The sequence below is a fragment of the Apodemus sylvaticus genome, chromosome 21 (assembly GCF_947179515.1).
Source record: "Apodemus sylvaticus chromosome 21, mApoSyl1.1, whole genome shotgun sequence".
In the NCBI taxonomy this organism is placed as follows: domain Eukaryota; kingdom Metazoa; phylum Chordata; class Mammalia; order Rodentia; family Muridae; genus Apodemus; species Apodemus sylvaticus.
Window position 1 is genome coordinate 52,141,885 of NC_067492.1, and position 21,852 is coordinate 52,163,736.

The window sequence follows — 21,852 nt, forward strand, 5'->3', positions numbered from 1 at the left end:
ATATATAGAGTGATTCTTCATAAGGAACAAATTTTAAAAGCACACTTGAAGCCAGAAGTGTAATGAGGGAGCAAAACTGTGAGAATGGACACAGGAAAAGGCCCACACTAGCTCATCAAAGGCTCGCTTTAGAATACAAACTCATTTTTCATATATTTGAGGAAAAAATAACAAATAGGGGTCGCCAAGCTCCAGCCTTTTCCAGCCCAATCTGATGAGCTCTGCATCAACAGCCACGGGGAGCCATGCTCTTTCCAGTCAAATGTGAGTAGTCACCAGGCTGCCTCGCTAACCGGGAGCAGTGTGCTTCCATTTAAATGAACGCAGTGTGTTTACAAACTGATCTGGGAAAGCCAGGATGGCGAGGATGGACGTGAGGGAAATTCCATCTCAGCTAATCTTAGGGAGTCCTCCGCTCTGCCAACCTCAGCCGAAGCTCTCACTGGGATTTCAATACATTTATTTCTATACGCGGCGGCAAAAATGTAGTTCTTCTCCCTTCCTTTAGTGGGTAGCCAGGGTGGCGGCTGGAGAGCTGTGTGTTTAAACATGGAATGGAATTCTGGTTCCCTCTCACCACCGACAGAAATGTGCTTGAAGGAAATTGGAAAAGATGATTTTCTTGGGGTGAAATCAGTATATTCACTTTCCTGCGAGGTGTCTGACAGGCTTTCAGCCCCTGTGAGCCATGTTTTCAAGAAGCAGACAGGATACTAAGGCGCATAAAACGGCACCGTTACCTTTCCTGGAGCTCCGTGGCCTTGAATGCATACCCCGCGTCTTTCGCAGACGCTTTAAAGCCTGATTAGTGTATGAAGACTTGACTAGCATGTACATATTTGGAGGCAGGCAGTGGTGTAATTGCTGTACATTATTACGGAGAGCTCAGCATCACGTCTGTCACTACAGCACAGACCAGCCCACACGCCACACTCCTCAGTCACTTTGCAAAGCTGGAGCACCAAAGCTTCGCAGCGCCGGAGCAGGGCGAGCCAGACCCACTCTCTTATTATTTTAAATTTAAAGTGGGCATAATTTACTGATCATTTCCATAAAGTATAATTTAGCAAAGACTTCCACAGACTTCCACAAGTGTGGAAATACTTGATTTTCTCTCTTGATTTTTTTAACAAATGGTATATGGCAGTCCGTGGAGGAAAATCCTCATAGTTTAACTCAGACACAGAGACCTTGGCACAGAGCTTCCACAAGCTTCCATAAGCTACAGTCTACCACACGATTTGTTGGCCCTACCAAAGCCCACAGTGTACCTCTCATTCACGCTTATTAAACATTTTACAAGCTCGGAAATTGACTTGAGACCATTTTAAAAATCTTTTACTATGAATTTTTAAGTTCATATTTTATTAAAACAATAACGGGGAGGAGATTTTTCAGGTAACTGGCTACCATGTGAAAGGTACTTTACATAAGTTAGGTCAGTCTTCAAAAAAACCTATTGGTGACTATTGCTCCGAACGGGAAATAACCTGCCTGGAAGAACATGGCCGCCACGGACCCCTCCCAGTCACTCCATCATGCAGCACTGGACCTCGGCACCCCAGGCACAGCTGGGCAGGGCTCTGGGACAGCACACGCCTTCCTTTTAATCGCCCACACTTTATTTCCCTGACGGCCTTATTTATGACGGACCCCCCACCCCAATCTTCTTCCTCCTACCACTTACGCCATCCTAACACATTTGATTTTTGTCTACAGGTGCGGAGCTCAGGCTTGCGCGCAGCTTTCTCAACCCAAAGCCCTTTCTCCTCTTTGACCACAGCTGGTTTACTTTCAAATACAGCATGCCCAGAATAAAGGTTTCCAAAAGCTAACACTGAAGGAAACCACACATTTTTTATAGTGCATCCACACCTCCTAACCTCTACCAACAGCCTATAGCTGAAGAAAGCTGCCTCACTCAGGAAAGGGGGGGGGGTTTCACGTGCAGAAACAGGAAATGAGCTGAGTGTGCACTTGGCCTTGTTCTGAGTGACCCCCACACCACGGGGATGTGAGTGGCACTGCACAGATCTGGATGGATATGGTTTATAGCCTATTTATCAGTAATAATGTAAGTCAGATGTTATATATGTGGAAATGGACATAGGCACTCTCAGTTATGCAGAACTCCCAATAACCTTCACGCACAGGGACAAATGTAAGTGAGCACATATCATCACTGTCCATACAGAAACGTCTTACAATTTGTTTTTTAGTCTTATTTAATGAATATCAGTGTTTGTCCGCATGTATACCTGTCCATGTCTACTGACCAGAGAGGCCAAAATAAACAGTCGCAGCCTTTGAGCTGCACTTACAGATAACTGTGAGCTGCCATGTGGGTGCTGGGAATTGAACCCCAGCCTCTAGAAGAGCAGTTAGCACTCTGAAACACTGAGCCGTTCCACTAGTCCCCTGAAGTACTAATTAAACGTTTATTTTTTATTGATTATAAATGCATAAGTGTGGTTCTCTATGCATGTTTATGTGCACACATGTATGTGGTATTCATGGAAGCAAGAGAAAGGACATTGGCTTCCTTAGGGCTGGAGTCAGAGGCAGCTGTGAGCTATCTGACATGGGTGCTAGGAACTAAACTTTGAAAGAACAGCCGGTGCCCTCAGCCCCTGAGCTGACACACTCCAGCCCACTGAAATATGTTTGAAGGAAAAATGGGTACCCAGTATTCAGCTCTCAAAAAGCTTCTTTCAATAGGACTCCTGTAATTCAGAGAAGATAGGTTAAAATGATTACTTTGATTTTTTACATACATTTTACATACATTTGTCATCTAGGTTAAAACAATAATTGTGTTCTGCCAAAAGCCCACTGTCCCTTGATAGTTGGTCTCCACTGCCAACCAGACTAGATTTACAGTTACCTAGGAGACACTTCCCTGGGCGTGACCAGAGAGTCATCTGAGAAGAGAAGGCTCACCTGAACGTGGGTAGCACTGTCCCACCAGCTGCGGTCCTGGTCTGAGTCCTAAGAAAGTAAACTCTGGTATCCACTGCCCTCTGCTTCCTGTTCCCTGACTCCGCCAGGAGGCCAAAGAGTGACAGCCATGATCTGCTCACGGCCAGGCCCCGTCTGCAATAATGAACTGTGCTACTCCCTCGAGCTGTGAGCCAACAGAAGCCTTCCTCCCGTGGGTTGCTTCTCTTCAACAGCAACTTTGATGTCAGTGACAAGGAAATGAACCATCTCTCTATAAACACTATAGATCAGTAAAAGCAGGAAGATTTACAGCAGCATTTTGAGGAGAGCTGTCATGGGTCATTGATATCCAACCCTTGCTCAGGGTGATTCCTACAAGGTAAGGGCAGGAGAGGCATCTCAGAAGATCATGCAGAACACGTCCTCTAGAACTGAGGGGACATCAGGAACCTGGCTCCTTCCTTGAGAGGCTTGGCGGTAGCAAGCTGTCAGGAGAAAGGCTACTACCGGAGCGAGTGGGAGTTCTCCTCCAGCCCAGCAAAGATGTATTAGCTTCCCCGTGAGCTGAGAACCCTGAAGAAGAGAACTGGACTCAGGCCTCTGCCAGGCCTTCACTGGGACAGGTAAGAGCTCTAGGAGCCAACGCTGCTGTGTTTTTATAAGGATCACTGCTCGTGCGCACAGGTCGATGCTCGTAGCGAGGCTGACTCCTGGCAGTGCCACAAACTATCCCCTAGATCGGTGCTTCTCAGCCTTCCTAATGCTGTGGCTCTTAAATACAGTTCCTCATGTTGGGGTGACCCCAACCATAAAATTATTTTTTGATACTTCATAACTGTAATTTTGCTACTGTTATGAATTGTAATGTAGATAATCTGATATGCAGGGCATCTGATATGTGACTCCCACGTTGTGAACCCCTGCACCAGAGAAAGAGTCAGCTTTCAGAAGGTGGGCATCACTGGGAACATCAGCACCAGGACACAGTTCAGTACAAGACCCTGCCCCTCACTCCCAACCTTCCCTTCTCCTATGTGGCTCAATCTAGGGGACCAAGACTGGCTCAAGAACAGGAGAAAACAACAAAACAAAACACCCCACAATATTCTTTTCCATATTTCAAATTTAACTGAGCAGATGTGGGAGGGAAGAAAGAAAAATGTTTTCAATTAGTTAAGAAGCTGAAGACACAGTAGACTGAGCTAGCTCTTTGAGTATAAGATCATTTAAATCTTTGCACTTGAATCATTTTTCATATATCATATATAGTTCTATGTATCCAGATAACTACCACCTGGATTCAAATATGCTGCTACTCCAGAACATTCTAGAACTCCAGAACATTCTAGAACTCCAGAACATTCTAGAACTCCAGAACATTCTAGAACCCCAGAACATTCTAGAACTCCAGAACATTCTAGAACTCCAGAACATTCTAGAACTCCAGAACATTCTAGAACTCCAGAACATTCTAGAACTCCAGAAGGATTCTTGGTGCTTCTTTACAGTCGTTAAGCCGCCATGCCGAGGACGCCTGGCTTTCATCGCCACAGGTGAGTTTTTCTAATCTTGAAATTCATAAACAAGAAGCCAGGCCTGGCTGGAGAGATGGCTCAGAGGTTAAAAGCAGTGACTGCTCTTCTGAAGGTCCTGGGTTCAAATCCCAGCAACCACACGGTGGCTCATAACCATCCATAATGAGATCTAACGCCCTCTTCTGGTGCTGTCTGAAGACAGCTACAGTGCACTTAGATACAGTATTCTAAAACAATAAATAAATCTTTAAAAAGCCGGGTGTGGTGGCGTACGCCTGTAATCCCAGCACTTGGGAGGCAGAGGCAGGCGGATTTCTGAGTTCGAGGCCAGCCTGGTCTACAGAGTTACAGGACAGCCAGGGCTACACAGAGAAACCCTGTCTCAAAAAACAAAACAAAACAAAACAAAACAAAACAAAACAAAACAAAACAAAAAAAAAAAGGAGGCCAGGCCTAAAAACCCACTCACGTCTGTTTCCTCTCCTTGGTATTACATCTGAGAATCAACTGTGCTTTTGTGAGAGGCAAGTAGCTCCCCTCCCCCAACCCCAATTTCTATTTTGTCTTCTGCTGTGATTATACTACCATGTATTCATTCCTCTCCTAATAATGAACATGAGGTTTTCCACTTTAGCTTATTAAAAAAAAGTTGGGACATGTGCACTGTTAAAAGTCTTCCAGAAGAGCACCCCCCCACCCCTCACCCCCCACCCCCACCTCACCCCCTTGCTCTGCTCACAGGAGCTTCAGGAAACATGTTTTTAATTGTCATGAAAAGGAGCTGCTCACTGTTTCACACACATCTATGTTTTAGGACTTGAGATGCACTGTTTTCTTTAGTGGACTGGGCATTTTAAAACCTGGAGAATGACCAGAAATTGAGTCAATCTATGGAAAGCCATAAGTTGAGTAATTGCCGTTACGGAGCAAGCATGAGGGCTCCTAACAAGTCATGGGGACACCGCTCCTCTCAGTCCCCGCTGACTCTGTCACAGATCGGCCAAGCTCAACAGACTGCAGACACTCACCCAGAACTCAGTATATCACGTCTTCTTCTTTAGGCGAACAATCCTCCTCATGAGTATGAGGCACCTCCTCATGAGCATGATTATTAGGCAAGTTTCTTATGATATGACGTGGTTGTGTGGAATTACAGACTTTCCATTACAGAGTGTGTGTGGGGTGCTCTAGGGCAGTCTACACAAAGACGCATTTTTCTTATAATTAGATTTTCTTAGGCCTGGTATTTGCCATTGGAATTGGTGCATCTTTGTGAAAGAAACAACAACAACAAAACACTAGTTGGGAAGTTGGGAGAATTTGCAGCCCCTCTGACCATCTAACAGTATCTTGTTTATGTCCACAGCATTTCCATGACTGTGTCACAAGGTTTGATTTGAATTCTAATCTATTTTTTTTTTCTATCTCCCAAATACTCTCAGACTAAAAACTAAAAACCAGGAGCCTCCGTTGACCCCTCCCCTTCCACTTGCAATGACTCATGCTTGTGAGGACTCTAACATGGACACTGCCTCTGCACTCCTGCTCCTGCCGCCGCCGCTGCCTTCCATACAAAGTTGATACTGTCTCCTTCAGCTGCTGGATTGGACCAGCCTGCTCTTCAGTGCTCCAGCCCAGCTAGGGTTCGTGGGTCAAATTCTCACTCTCCCATTTATAGCTAGCTCAATTATGACCTTAGAAATAAATAAGCCATGGACTTCGGTATCTTCATCTATAAAGTGAAAATTGTGTGTGTGTGTGTGTGTGTGTGTGTGTGTGTGTGTGCGTGCTTTACCCAACTGGAACGATGTACCAGGTCCTCCATTCTGGAGCTGAACGGGTTGGCTCTGGGCTGGTTGTTTTCCAGAAGCCTTGAGAGTTCGGGCTAGTTACTGACTTGGCTCTGCCCTTTGCAGCCAAAGCTAGATAACACTTTAGGGTGCTGTAGGAGTGCCTGTAAGCACACCTCAGGGTGTGCTGTGGAGGGAGACTCGTGACCAGTCTTGGACAGCGAAAATAAAGGCGCTTTTACCCTCTCCCTTAGGCAAGTTTACATCTCTTGTTCCAAAATTTTGGGGCCAGATGAGTTTCAAATCACACTTTTTTGAAGGGGTGTATGGTAAATGAATGGGCCAGTGGGGGATCTGCAGAAACTCCATAGTTCAGCATAGCGCAACAGATCCTGTTCATAGTCATCTAAATGAAAGAAATACAGGATGAGAGCCTCTCACATCACCCCAGGCCGGCCGCGGCCTGACACTGACATGTCTGATTTTGTCCTTGGTTTCTAGAACCTTAGAGCTTCCAAATATAGACGAGTAGGGGCCCCGCTGTATGAGGGCCCCCCCCCCCCCGTATGGGTCCCCCGCTGTATGGGTCCCCCGCTGTATGGGTCCCCGCTGTATGGGTCCCTGCTGTATGGGGTCCCCGCTGTATGGGGTCCCTGCTGTAGGGGGTCCCCGCTGTATGGGTCCCCGCTTTTTGGTTCCCCGCTGTATGGAGTCCCTGCTGTATGGGTCCCCGCTTTTTGGTTCCCCGCTGTATGGGTCCCTGCTGTATGGGGTCCTGCTGTATGGGGTCCCCGCTGTATGGGGTCCCTGCTGTATGGGGCCCTCCTGCTGTATGGGTCCCCGCTGTATGGGTCCCCACTGTATGGGGTCCCCGCTGTATGGGGTCCCCGCTGTATGGGGTCCCCGCTGTATGGGGCCCTCCTGCTGTATGGGTCCCCGCTGTATGGGGTCCCCGCTGTATGGGTCCCTGCTGTATGGGTCCCCGCTATATGGGGTCCCCGCTGTATGGGTTCCTGCTGTATGGGTCCCCGCTGTATGGGGTCCTGCTGTATGGGGTCCCTGCTGTATGGGTCCCCGCTGTATGGGGTCCCCGCTGTATGGGTCCCCGCTGTATGGGGTCCCCGCTGTATGGGTCCCCGCTGTATGGGTCCCCGCTGTATGGGGTCCCCGCTGTATGGGTCCCCTGCTGTATGGGGTCCCCGCTGTATGGGGTCCCCACTGTATGCGTCCCCTGCTATATGGGGTCCCCGCTGTATGGGGTCCCCGCTGTATGGGGTCCCCGCTGTATGGGGTCCCCGCTGTATGGGGTCCCCGCTGTATGGGGTCCCTGCTGTATGGGTCCCCGCTGTATGGGGTCCCTGCTGTATGGGGTCCCCGCTGTATGGGGTCCCTGCTGTATGGGGTCCCCGCTGTATAGGTCCTCACTGTATGGGGTCCCTGCTGTATGGGGTCCACGCTGTATGGGGTCCCTGCTGTATGGGGTCCCCGCTGTATAGGTCCTCACTGTATGGGTCCCCGCTGTATGGGTCCCCGCTGTATGGGTCCCTGCTGTATGGGGCTGATCTCAGCCTTCCTGTGCATGGAGCTCACGGCAATACAAAGCACACCTTGCTGCCACTGCTGTCTTGGTCAACAACACTGTGACCCTGAAGGACTGGAAAAACGCAGTGAACTATTACGAGTGACAACTGTGGACTGAAGGGATTCTAAGTAAAACTCACCTCAAAGTCTATACTTTTCTGTGCTTTACAAATCTACATGAGCTTTCTATGATTAAGAAAGAGTAGGCCGCCTTTCAAATAAGACAGCTTTGAAAAGAAGTTGGAACAATCTGTACTCTCAAATCATTCAATTTCCCACAGAATTTTCAAGTGTTGCCCTTCCTTTGTGTGACACACACAAAAGGTCTAAGTTTCCATGCTGAAAGGTTCTTGGGCTGGACAACTCTTACACACTTTATAAAGCTCAGGCCTGAGGTTTATATACTTCAGCTTCAGACTGCCGTACTGTTCTGCCCTACTCACAAGCAACGCAGTTTGCTCCTCACGGTTCTGCTCATCTGTCATCACGGGGTTGGTCTTGAGTCCTTGGGAGAATGCGTTTACACAGCTGTGAGCTGTTAGCTATCACGTCAGGATGATACCAAGATGAATACTGGAGTGTTTGTCATAATTCTTCTAACAGTCATGGTTCCTGTTTCCATAAAAGGGTATTTTAAAATGCCACTAAACCCCTAGATGGAAACAAGGGAACATGAAGAAGCAAATGACTGTTCACTGTTTGCCCATCACTCTCACACAGTGCTGCCAAGCCGGACTGACTTTCCGTAATAAAGCGTTCTGTCATTGGACGTGTCGGACACAATAGCCATTGCTGAATGCAGCTATTAAGCACTGAAAGGTAGCCATGCCAAAGAGAAGCAAATTCTCAATTTCACTTGATTTTTAAATTAATTTAAATTTAAACTTAATTAGCCACATGTGGCTACTTATAGATTAGACTGCACAGGTCCACAAAGCCCCAGTTGTTTGTGAAGAGCTTCTCAGTGGGGACACAGGACACCAGCTCTATTTTAAGACTATTTGTAATCTTTTCCATGTAATAAAATTTGAGGGCTCCTTTCTCCAGTCTTCCTTGAAAATGAACATTTAGAATACAAATTAGTCAGAGCCCCCTTGTGAGGTCATAGGGTGGTCTACGAGACAAGTCAGGGTCTTATCACACACCCTTGGCTTTGCTCTGGTTCCTGAGGCTCAGCGCTAATAATCTATCTTACAAATTCTGTCTGATAAATACCCACAAAGTAGCTGTAGATAGTCAGCCATTAAAAATCAAAACAATAACAAAACTGCATAGACACTAATAAATGAGATGTTAGCCAAAGACAAAATGACAAAAATAATCTAAAACTCTATCCCAGTAACACACACACACACACACACACACACACACCTTTCTCATATAAATCCTTTTGAATTCCACTTCAGGCTCCTGCTCTTCATAGTCAGGACTTTAGCCAGGTTTGAGAAAGAGCTAGAAAGTTCTGATTTGGTATTTGCCATACCACAGCTCACAATTAGCACTGCCAGAGTCCTTTCTAATCAATTATTCATTAAGACATCCAGCATTTCTTTAGAGTCCCTTGCCTCGACATCAGAATGGTTTAAGAGATGACAAATGTGTGTGTACTTTTCAGAACAAAAGGAGGACTTTAAGCAGGCTTTAAAACTAAAGGAGAACAATGTTTAGAGACGAGAAACCGGCCCTTTCAGTCAAAGTGGAGCTTCCGGCAAGCTGCAGGCAGCACACAGCGTGAGAGGATGTGGTTCCAGACAGCGCCCAAGTGATGACAGCTGAGGAGAGTTTGAAAGCTTAGAGGTACAAATGCTCTGTCAGTGGTGCTGTGACAGTGTCCCTTCATCAGGGCTGCTAACATCTACAAAGCTGCAGGCCGGCACTCAGGTGACATTATCCACCCAGTCTTCAACGCTGAAACGCAAGGTACTCTTTTTACAAGACTACGTGACCGTGTGAGGAAAACAAAGGACAGTTCTGTCCAGCCTCAAATTCTACAACAGCGAGGCTGTAAATGAACACAAGGTGTACACGTCTTCCTCTATCCTTTCAGAAGAAAGCCTTGATATTAAATTGGTGGCGTATACTATAATTTTTTGAAGCGATTATTCAATTTATGTTATGGGGTAAAAGTTCTACAAATGCAGAGTCTGCCCAAATGTTCTAATATTCACACTCAACAGGAAGCAAGCTTCAGTCAGTGAGAAAAAACTCCCAGCAGTGCCCAGTCACATACGGAAGGCAAGGCCTCAGGACAAGGAAAGAGTTGCGGGTTTGATTCAGTGCTGGCAAATCTCAAAGGTCTGGCTAGGGAAGTCAGGTTTGGGTAAATGGAGAAGCTATTTTAAAGGGTGCTCTGCATATATTGTCTTCCTTTGCTTCTGAATTTCTGCAGCACCCTGCAGGGGTTACCACCTACTAGCCAGCGTCCTAGAAGACTCACCAAAACGAGAAAGCCAGCCACTATGAACAGGACTGTGTCTCACAAGTCCTTCATATCAGACACAGACGCCTGGAATCAAACCATGCTTCCCATTCGGTGCTGCCTGTAAACCGCAAGGCAGCTCACATCTTTGCAGCTGTTTTCCTGGGTATCACAGGAAAACAGTCTTACTTTTCAGCGTCAGCATTTATGTATGCTAATTACACAGTACAGCACGTGGGAAACATTCAAAAATGTTGTTTGGCATTATTATTATAGGTCTCTTTGGACAGACATTTGAAATAATAGAAGAGTTTCAGGGTTAAATGTCTGTAACCATGGCAAACACAGAGGACAAGAGAATGAGATTATCTTCAGTGTCTACTTTTACACATGTGCATGTGTGCCATGTGTATATACATGTTCGTGTGTGTGTGTGTGTGTGTGTGTGTGTGTGTGTGTGTGTGTGTGTGAATGTGTACCTGTGGAGGCCAGAGGTTAACACAGGGTATCATGTTGAACCTAGAGCTTACTGATTCTGCTAATCAGTCCATCCTGAGAATCGCGTGTATCTGCCTCTCAGGTAAGAGGGTACTGGTGGGCTTTCTGCTCTGCTGAACCTTTATGATGCAGATCTGAAGTCCAGCCCACACAGCTGTGTGGCAAGCAAGCCTTTAGTCACTGAGGCTTCTCCACAAACCTTCACTGCATAGTCTTTACTGGCAATTCTGAACGTCCACCTTGAGGTCCATCTACCGAGGGCTCTGCCGCAGACCAGGGAGGCTTATACCTGAGACTTGAGGAGAGACAGAGCCTAAATGTGAGGAATGGGCGTGGCATTATCTTTGATGTTACAGGGAGTGCTTTATTCCGAAGCACCTCTTAGGAGTCCTCATATGGACACATCTCACAGCAATCAATCAGATCCGGTTTTCACTTACAAATCTTTATGAAGCAGCCAACGGTATTGCTCAACAGACGGTGCAACTGTTGGGACTGCTGTGTGGTCAGGCTGTGCCACCTGACCCTGATGGGGGTCACAGAAGCCCCATCAGGAGCATCGAGTCTGAAAAACGGGTCAACCCACCCGACGCAACTGAGATAAAGGCCCTAAAAGTCATTTGCAAAACAATTTTCTTCATATGTTTAATAAATATGTGTCAGAATAAACAAAAATCACAGAAGCCAAAAGGAAAAAAAATCAATTAAAATAAAGTCACAGGGCATGGCAGAGAATTATTTCTGGCAGTTATTTGATATAATGTGGTTAGCATTTCTCCTCAGCCAAATTAACAGCATTTGCCACTGCAGACTTACAGTCACAACCGCATGTTCCCAGGAGGCTTTGCTCTGAGAATACGAGTAAGGAAGTCCTCTAAGGCTGAGGATGGCTTGGCCACTCTCTCCTGTATCCAATAAAGAGGAAATCACACTTCAGAAAAACACTGCACTGACTCTACCAGGATTCCCATCTCCACACCATTCCCTCCTCAATTTCTCTTTCAAAGACCTTGCTTCAGAACCAGACCGTGTATTTGTGCTCTCCGATACACTGTCTCCGATACCTGGTCCTATCAGCACATTGACACGAGGAAGAGCAGAGCAGACTGGTGTCAGCTTGTTTCTAAAGGCCATCAGTCACCTGAGCTGCTCTCTCAGGCACTGGGGGGCAGTTCAGAGCTGTTTTCCCCTTCAAGGCCAGGCAGGCCCAGCAGAAGGCCCCAGGCCTGGGGCATGCGCAGAGAGAGGCAGTCTCAGACTCCTACAGCTCCGGACCTACAGGGAGTTCCTTCCCTTACAGAACTCAGGGCACATCTGTAAGAAACTTGCTTCTGTTTTGCACTACTCTTCCTATTCCTCACACGTCACTCTCTTTCCTGTTTCCTGCCGTGGGCTTGGTTCCCAGCTGGTGTCCTTTGGAGGTTGGGGACATGGGCATCAAGAGTGGGTCTTCTGGGCTCCAGACCACTCCTATTTTTGGAATCACTTTCTGCTTCTGGCTCTGACAAGGTGCGAAAAAGCCACGTGGCAAGGTCCTGCCACCACCACCACCACCGGCTGCAACACCCCAAGCCACGATGACCCTCTCTTCTTCCAGTGTTTGTCAGTTACAAGAAAAATAAATCACTAATACTCATCTTTCCAAGTTCTTACTTAAAAAGAAAGATGGGGGAGGGTTAAGGTCAGTAAGACATTGTGGCCAGAGAAAGATGATCTGGCAATCAACCTCAGAGGTTAATTTGGCCATTTTCCTGATAACTTGAGAAGTAATCTGTGTGCTCTGCAAGAAGAGAAAGTCAACATGACCACATCTGTGAGTGGCATGCCTCGCAGTGCCTCAATACAAATCCCTCAGATTCAGGTTCTGAAAGCAACTCAGACTCCCCTAACTAAGCACTTCCCTCGGCGCATTCACATATACCGCCCTCTAGAACTAAGGTTTCAGGGATGGACGCAGCTCACATCCTGAATGAATTTCTCAGATTCCTCATTCATTACCTTACAATGCAGCAGGAATGTGATATCATGCAAATAAGGAGTCACAGGACAGAACAAAGGCATCCAAACACAGGGCACTCAGAGCCACATCCTTAGTGTGCCGTCTCTGTTGCTGTGCCCAGTCACCGGGCGAGAACAACCCAGGGAAAGAGGGTTTATTTGGGTCCACAGTTTGAGTGGGTGCAGTCCATTATTGTGGTAGGAGCTTGAGAGGCATCTGGTCATACTGCATAAAGGGGGAGGAGGAGAGACAGACAGACAGAGAGATATGCCTGTGCTCGGCCAGCTCTCGGCTCACTTGCACATTCTAATTCAGTCCAGCCATCCACATTCAGGGTAAGTCTGCCTACCTCAATTAGCCAAATCTAGAAACTTCCTCATGATTGAGGCTAGAGATTGGTGTCCCAGGTAACTATCAAACTTGTTATGTATATAACACATGTAAACTAACCATCACATTCATTAAAATTCTGTTCCTATATTTATTTTTCTCTGTGTATGTGTTCACCTGTGGAGGTGGGAGCGCACACAGGACTTTCTGGAACTGGAGTTACAGATGTTGTGAGCGGTTGTGTGTGTGCTGGGAACTGAACCCCGGCCTTCCACAGATGCTACCAAGCCTTCTCTCTAGGCCACCGAGCAACCTCTCTGGGCCCTGCTACCACACTCCTGAATTTGATTTTACATACTTATTTTTGATTTTATGGGGTACCTTTGGCAAATGCTTAGGAAGTCAAAGCCAGGAACCATTTGATTGGTCCAAGTGGAGTGCGGATAATGGAAGGGGCCACAGGAACAGAACCCTAGCTTCCAGGGCTGCATAGAATTTTAGTGGACGAGGATGGCAACTGAGGGATTCATACTAAAGGGAGCTTCATGAGGAAATAAATGGAACCAAGGTGTGTACTCTGAGCTGTGTGTGGTTTATATACACAAAAGCAGCTAAGCCTGCAGTCACACAGGTTCTCACTGCAGTCTTAGAAGGAGGAACACCACTGTGCTAATATGAAACTGAGTCACGTGAATGGTGTGCCGAAGAGAGGATATGTCGGTCCTGGGTTCCCGAATACAGAAACTGTTGCTCACCAATCCAGGTGCATATCAGATATATACATTACAATTCATAGCAGAAGTAAAAATTACATTTATGAAGTAGCAACAAATTGATTTTATGGCTGGGCATCACCACGACATGAGGAACTATATTAAAGGGTTGCAGCATCAGGAATGGTGAGAACCACTCTCAGGAAAGAGAAAGCCTTTTATGGGAAGAGAACAGAAAGGAGTCAGTAGTTGGGAGGAAGACCGGATCCAGACAGAGACCAAAGGTCAACGTACCGGGAGTATGCAACTTTTGTTTTTGGCACATAAGGTATACGGATGTTTTCGTGTGCCAAAAGAAGGAAAATAGCAATCAGAATTTATCAGGGGCACTCCCCACTTAACCAGAGAGGTTAGCACAGTTTCTTTGTGTTTGTCTCTTTGTCTCTGTCTCACTAGCCCTTCTTTTCTCTCTCTGTCTACAAAAACAAGAGCAAAGGATACAAATATTCTGATCTTTAACAGAAATATAATTCACAATATAGCTTTCCCCTGCCCCCGAGTCCAGGGGCACTGCGATGCACATAAATAAGCACCCCATCTTTTCACTGGAGTAGAGCTTGGGACAGCTCTACTGTGGCCTAAGGACAGCCTAGGCTGGAGAGCTTCATGAACTCCAGAGCAGACGCTGACTCACTTGGTAGTGCTACGTCTACGTTGATGAGAGAGAGCATGGACAAAGCAACGCTGTTCTAGAAGGTTTCACGTTGCATGAGTTGTATGACAGACTTGATTTCCAGCCTACAGATTTCTTAGAGATGTGAACAAAATGAGGTTTAGTCAACTACGGAGAATACAGAATAAGGTTGAGAAAATACCATCAAAAAGGCCTAAGTCACCACGCCAAGCAGCTGTGGCTGATTGGCATCTGGGCCTGTGAAGGGAGCGCAGAGTTCACCGTACCCAACTGACTTCTCCTGACTGGCCTTGGCAACTGAAAGCCCAATGGGAAGGCTGATGATAGAAGATCAGATAATCTGCAAAGCAGATAATCTGTGATTCACAATGGAGCATTAGAACAGTCGAGTCGACCACCTGAGCCCCCATAATATGCCCTTTCTAGCCTACATCAGAGCTTCTGAGGCTACTGACCCAGCCCAGAGGCAGAGGGGAGCCTCACAATTAAAAGGCTTTGACCCAACTTCTGACCTCAATGTCTGCTTCCTGTGGAGACTGTCTGAACTGGCCTAGCAGAATTGCAGAGCTTAGGAATAGAATCCAAGTTACATTTTATGGTCATAATCACCAAACCATCAAGGCCCTATGTGTTTGGATATATGCCATCCAACAGCTCAAAACAGTATGTAACCATTGGTGTTTATAGAGGGTTATGCTATTCCTGGAAATTACTTATCCCTTACTCTTCTTATCAAAAGTAAATCTTAAATGTGACATAGTAGTACCTTCTAAGATTGTTTATTAAAGCAGATCCATTAGGGGCCTTGGAGGGATCATTGTCACAAACATCCTTGGGAGACTGGACTGCCAATAGAGCCTAGGACTGTAACTACAGATGGTAGGATTAAGTGTGTCCAGTATCTAGATAACTAGCTTAAAGTGAATTTAGGAATATATAAGTATACAGATAGACATAGATACATGTAATAACAATGAAAAATGAAGTCATGAATTTGAAAGAGAATTTTGAGGGATATATGGGGGTGGAGAGAGAAAAGGTAAGGGGGGAGGTGGTAATTACATTATAATCTCAAAAATTAAAAAAGAAAGAAATACTCTCTCGTTTCATTGCCTATAAGGCTGAATAACTGAGAAACTCAGAGAAGTGAGGAGTTAGCTTCCTGAAGACAAAAGTTTCAAACTAGAGAAACATTTAGCTGAAAGAAACATGTTGTAACTGAAGTCAGAGCTAGCTGTGGAGTCCTTTGCTGTACCCTACAGCGTCCATTTCTGTATCTATTGCTCTTTCCAAAGGGTGTGTCAATAGGAGCTCCACCCTTCTCCTGGGTGCTTCTCAGCACAATGCCAACTGAGCTTCAGGTCAAATATACGATTCGGAGCTGAGGGATGCGAAGTTCCTGATAGCTTCAAAGTGGCCAGACTCATGACAGATTAAACAGTTCAAAGTTCACTCAGCGGTTCATGCTGACAAATAGCTGCTTGCCAAAGAGCTGTCAGTGTCTAAATCCTGGGGGAGGGACTAGACCACTAGAGAGGCCAAGCAGAAGACAGCCAACTTCCTATTTCTTAAAAGGCATTCTGAGCAAAATTTGATATCTACCGGGAAGGAAGCCACCTAAAAAGAACTAGCATCGGACAGAAGGACAGCATTGATGATACCACTGAGCAAATAAAATTCAGTTGAACCCAGCATTTTGTAGTTCTTCCTCCTCTGAGCCAACCTACAACCCTATCAGGGAGGAAGCCAAAATCCACAACTACAGTAAAAACCTAAGGGGAAAATGCCTTCTCCTCTGAGAGGAGTCACACACATGCACACATGCACGCATGTACGCTGCCAGAGATAACTATGCATTCAGAAATTGAGTGACGCTGCACCAGGGGACTTGTGACATATACTTGTAAGAAAATGATTACAGAAATTCTGCTTAAACTGAGAACTTTGTCTCATAAAAGCTACTTACAATCAATGTACATAACATCTTTAAGTAATGTATTTTGCTTTTTTTTTTCAAACTGCCAATATTTATTTTTTAGTTTAAAAAATAATCCCATTCACCACGTATACTTCAGCTCCACAGTTCTGAGTATCTGCTTACACACAGGGGACTAAATTTGCTGATGCAGAAGAAGGCCACACGGAGATAGTCAACATCACAGTGCAGAATGCAGGTAACATGCTTTGAAGCAAATTCATCTGATTCCTATATGCAATTGTATTGGTACACACAAATATATAAACCTATATATTATCATTATGACTATTATATTGTGGAGTTTTCTTATACTTTCCCTTTTAAACATTATTAATATTTTAATGAAGAAATAAAATATTTACTTACAGAAGCATAAAAGTAGAAATTTTTTATTTCAATTTCTAGTTCAGAGAATAGATAGGGTATACAGGTATTGACTTACGAAATTTAAATGGTTCCAAAATTTCTTGAGTAAAGAAAGCCTGCCGACCATTTCATCAAAATTTTCAGTCTGTCAGATTGCTTATTTGTAATGAGACTTTTGCCACACAGGCAGAACCTGGTTCTTCTGTAGGAACTAAACTTCATACGGTCTGGTCTGGTGGTCCAAAATTAGCTCCAGGACTTAGTAAGAGGCCTGTGCAGATGACAGTCCTTCATTAGCTTCTAAGTAACTCTGCCTCTGGCTGTCACTCTCATTCCTGGAATGATGTCAACAGACCAACAAGCATCTGAGAGTCAGGGCGGAAACACACGGCCTAAGTTAATTACGGGAGCTACGTGGTCATCTGTGTGACTGAACCACCAAGGCACCCCAGAAACCCAGTCTAACAGGACCATGAGCAGTGTCAGGAGGAGGCTCAAGGTTAATCACTTATTTCCGCCCTCAATCCGTCTCAATTACTGTTAAGGGATGCAGCAATTAGTCACTCCCTCCCTCTCCAGGGAAAGGCAGAGATTACAGATAACTCATCCCAAATAGACTTCTCAGTTTGAGCCCTTCTACCCGCCAAAGAAAGGCCCTCACTGGACACAAGCAAGATTTGCTATCACACACTCTGCAATCCATCAGTGCCACTCTTCGGCCAGACAAAGAGGAGCCATCCATCTTTAGGGAAGCAAGGTCTTCTTTTCCCTTCCCCTAAAGGAGCAAATTCTGTTTCTACCATGCACTTGCCCCAAGACAGCCTTAGGCAATTGTTCTTAAACACCACCATTGGATGGCCCACTCTGGACAATAGCCCCTAAGACGTGCCTCCTGCTCTCAGTCACCTAGGGGATATTCAATGCTCCCTACTCCCTTCTTGTTAATAAGAGTAGCTTTAATTCTAACCTCTGCAAAAGCAAGCACTTCAATATCTCTTTAAGAAACACTTGTCGTTCAACGTTTATAGACCTTACCCTCAAATAATAATTTCTAAATTCAGAAGAAAAAATAAAATCTTTCCCATCTTTAGGGAGGGCATATGGTCTTTCTAAATTCGTGGGGTACTAAAGAATTCTAATCCAACAAAGGCTTGGTTATGTTTTACCTTTACAAAAGGTAGGCGGGTGGGTGGGGGAACACACTCATAGAAGCAGGGGGAGGGAGGATGGGATAGGACTCTGTGTGTGGATAAACATGTGACCAGTCAGCTTCCTGCTCCTGATACCACATTCCCCTGACTATCGCTGTGCCTGTCATTTGGACTTTATCCCTCTAGAGCACCTTTGGTCATAAGCCAAACCAAAACCTTTCTTCCCTATGTTGCTTTTCTTGGGGTATTTTATCACTGCAACAGAGCAGTGACTACTACATCTTATCCTGGACCGTTTTATATCAACTCAACATAGGATAGAAGTCATTCGGGATGAGGGAACCTCAACTGAGAAAATGTCCGCACCAGATTAGCCTGTGGGCAAACAAGTGCTGCATTTTCTTGATGGATGGTAGGTGTGGGAAGACCATGCTCACTGTAGGTGGTGCCAACTTCTTGGGCTACTGGTCCTGGGGTTAAAAAAGACAGATGGAGCTTGCCGCAGGGAGTAAGCCAGTAAGCAGCAGTCCTCCATAGCTTCTGTCTCAGTTTTTGCCTCCAGGTTCCTGGACTTCTTCTGACTTTCTGGGATGATGGACTAGAATTGTAAAATGAAATAAACCCTTTTTCAGCAAAGTTGATTTTGGTCATGATATTTTTTAACACAGTATCAGAGACCCTAAGACATCTGTAGTAGCCTATTATATACGTATCAAACAGAATAACAGGTAACAGTACAAGCTTTCAGGTGTTTGACTTTGCAGCTGGCCAACAAGGAATGGAATGAACTTTGATATTATACATAACCCTAAACATACACACATATGTACACATACACACATATGTACACATACACACATATGTACATACAGAGCCTATTGCCGACATAAGTGACATTTAACAACACAAACCTATTCACAGTTAGAGGTTAAGCAGGCATATTTTCATTTTTCTTTTTGTTTATTTTTTGAGACAGGGTTTCTCTGTGTAGCTCTGGCTGTCCTGGAACTCACTCTGAAGACCAGACTGGCCTCGAACTCAGAGATCCAGTGATGCCTCTGCCTCCTGAGTGCTGGGATTAAAAACATCTGCCTCTACCTAAGAATCTCAGTTTGAACCCAGAACATAAGAAAAGTTGAAAGAGAAATGATGCCACAAAATTGCCTTCTGACATCCATGCCCACACAGATATCGCAAACAACATATAAAAGTTAAAAATAAAGATAATAGTTACAAAGGTGAAAAATATAAATGCAAAAAGGTTTTAGTTTAAACTAATGCAACTTGAAAAGGAAAATCCAGGAGAGATTAGTCTCTCTATGAAGGAGTATACGTATGAAGTAAGAAAGGATACATCATCCTGCTACAAGTCAGGGCCATGACTCCAACCACAGTGCTCGAGTGCTGGAGGTAAGAGAATACTGAATTCACAAGCAGCCTGGGTTAATATGTTCCAGACCAGTCAGGCCACCCAGGGAGTGTCAGACCAGCCTGGGCTGCATGGCAAAACAGCAGCAGCAACAACAACAACAACAATAACAACAGCAAAAACAGCAACAGCCAGCTGTGCAGTGGTGGCGCACGCCTTTAATCCCAGCACTTGGGAGGCAGAGGCAGGTGGATTTCTGAGTTCAAGGCCAGCCTGGTCTACAGAGCAAGTTCCAGGACAGCCAGGGCTACACAGAGAAACCCTGTCTCAAAAAGACCAAAAAAACAGCAACAACAACAACAGCATTAACAACAGCAGCAACAGCAACAACAAAAACAACAACAGCATTAACAACAGCAGCAGCAGCAGCAGCAGCAACAATAGCAGCAGCAGCAGCAACAACAACAAAAACAACAGTAGCAGCAGCAGCAACAATAGCAGCAGCAGCAGCAGCAACAACAAAAACAACAGTAGCAGCAACAGCAACAACAACAGTAACAACAACAAAAACAATAACAGCACCACCAACAACAGTAGCATCAACAGCTACAACAGCATCAACAACAAAAACAACAACAGCAACAACAACAGCAACAACAACAGTAACAGCATAGTTTATCCTGCAGCAAAGTAGCAGGATATTGGATAATGGGAAAATGTGATTACAAAAGAAGTATCTAGGCAGTGGTGGCCCTTGGTGGTGGCACTTGGGATGCAGAGGCAGGTAGATTTCTGAGTTTGAGGCCAGCCTGGTCTAGAGAGTGAGTTCCAGGACAGCCAGGGCTATACAGAGAAACTCTGTCTTGAAAGACAAACAAACAAACAAAAAGGAAAAGTAAATACTATACCATCTGGATCTACAAAGAAAATTTCTGTCTTGCTCCAGAAAGTACATGTAGATTATGTAAATGCATGTTCTTGGTACCACAGCAAGCAATTATTGCTGCTTGGCTTTAAATTTATTTTTAATTGGTATATTGCAATGTGTACATAGTGCCACGTTGTGGTGGCACACGCCTTTAGTCCCAGCATTCAAGAGGCAGAAGCAGGCAGATATCGTGAGTTCAAAGCCAGCCTGATCTACAGAGTTTGAGGATAGACAAACCTTGTCTCGGAAACACACACAGACACAAGCACACACACACACACACACACACACACCAAACCAAACCAAAAGCAAAAATAAAAAGCTGTACACAACTGTGGAGCACGCTGAACTGTTTGGATGCAGGAACACGTCTTAAATCAGAATAGATACATCTGCCTCTTCAAAATGTTTACCATTTCTTTCTGGTAAACCATTTGGAATACTTTCTTCTACGTCACTGAAGTGCGGAGCATCACTATGTCTGAAGGCTGCTGTGCTCAGAGCATGGCACAGGCTATCTCTTCAGGGCTTTTTCTCAGTCTTCATTACACCTCTCATATGCATATTACATACAGTATGCCATTAACCTCTCAGTCCTGTGTCCCCCAATGTGCATGCTGCAAATGTGTGAAGAGGAAAACAATGTCAGGTGTCCATTTGCCATGGTTCAGATCAATGTTTCTAAAAAGAGCACTCCGGACTATGGGTTATTCTTGTCACCAAAAGGAGGAACAGTTCATGTGACCATCAGCAAGGAAGAAAAAGCGTAAAGACACTGCTAAAAGCAAACAGAATTCCTGAACTCTTCTGACCTGCTGAAGCCGAGAAATAAAGTGTATCTCAGTACCTCAGTATAGTCCACTCAGACATTTGGAGCAAGGTGCAGAGACGGCCTTCAAAGTGCCTAGTCAACTGCTAGGCCCTGATGAAGTCTTGTCGGCTGTGAGTCAATATGTCTTCTCTAAGGTCCCCACACATCTCCACTTCTAATCAGTAACTGTCATTAAAAGCTCTCATTAGGTGAAGTAAGTGTAATTAGAGCACCTTGCCCTCGCAGGGTGTGCCACACCGAGAGGGCTGGGAGGTCCATAAATTAGTGCCAATTCTCTCTCCCTCTATCTGCTTCCAAGCTGCTGTGACGGATGAAAATCGTCTTTGTACACATTAAGGCAAAAGCCCAATGGCCCTGCAAAATTAGCCTAAACACTAACTCTGGCTACTTGAGGGCCTCCCTACTCCATTATGTGCCTCAGAAATAAGAGAGATAAAGTTTGCCATCAATAACACTGAGCCTCTCTGCTGAATCCCACAGATTCCAAGGCATGAATAATTTAACCTCTTGTGGGAATTTTGTCATGGTGGAAATACAATGTCTGCAAACGGAGCTCGGGGATGTTCACTGTGATCTATTCTTGCGGATGTGGCGCAACTGCTGTGCTCATCCACAGACCAATACGGGGGCCCCACTGTCTCTCCACCATGTCTGAGACATAACCTGATGGTGCTAGAGAGATGGGGAAGAGAGAGCATCGTGCAGTCATTGCACCTCACAAACCGAAGG

The 21,852-nt window shown here is 45.4% G+C and overlaps 1 protein-coding gene across 2 annotated transcripts in view; it reads right to left on the reverse strand.

Annotated features, from left to right (window-relative positions):
• The window catches only part of Slc10a7 (solute carrier family 10 member 7), a 229,270-nt gene that overhangs the window by 87,897 nt on the left and 119,521 nt on the right, over window positions 1-21,852 (reverse strand). Inside the window, exon 6 of one of the 2 annotated variants that reach the window (XM_052166078.1) lies at window positions 16,851-18,592. The exons of the other annotated variant lie outside the window; for it this stretch is intronic. Coding sequence (XP_052022038.1) covers window positions 18,428-18,592 — 165 coding nt within the window. The 3' untranslated portion in view covers window positions 16,851-18,427. Of the gene's footprint in view, window positions 1-16,850; window positions 18,593-21,852 lie in introns of those variants that run through there. 2 annotated transcript variants of the gene reach the window in all.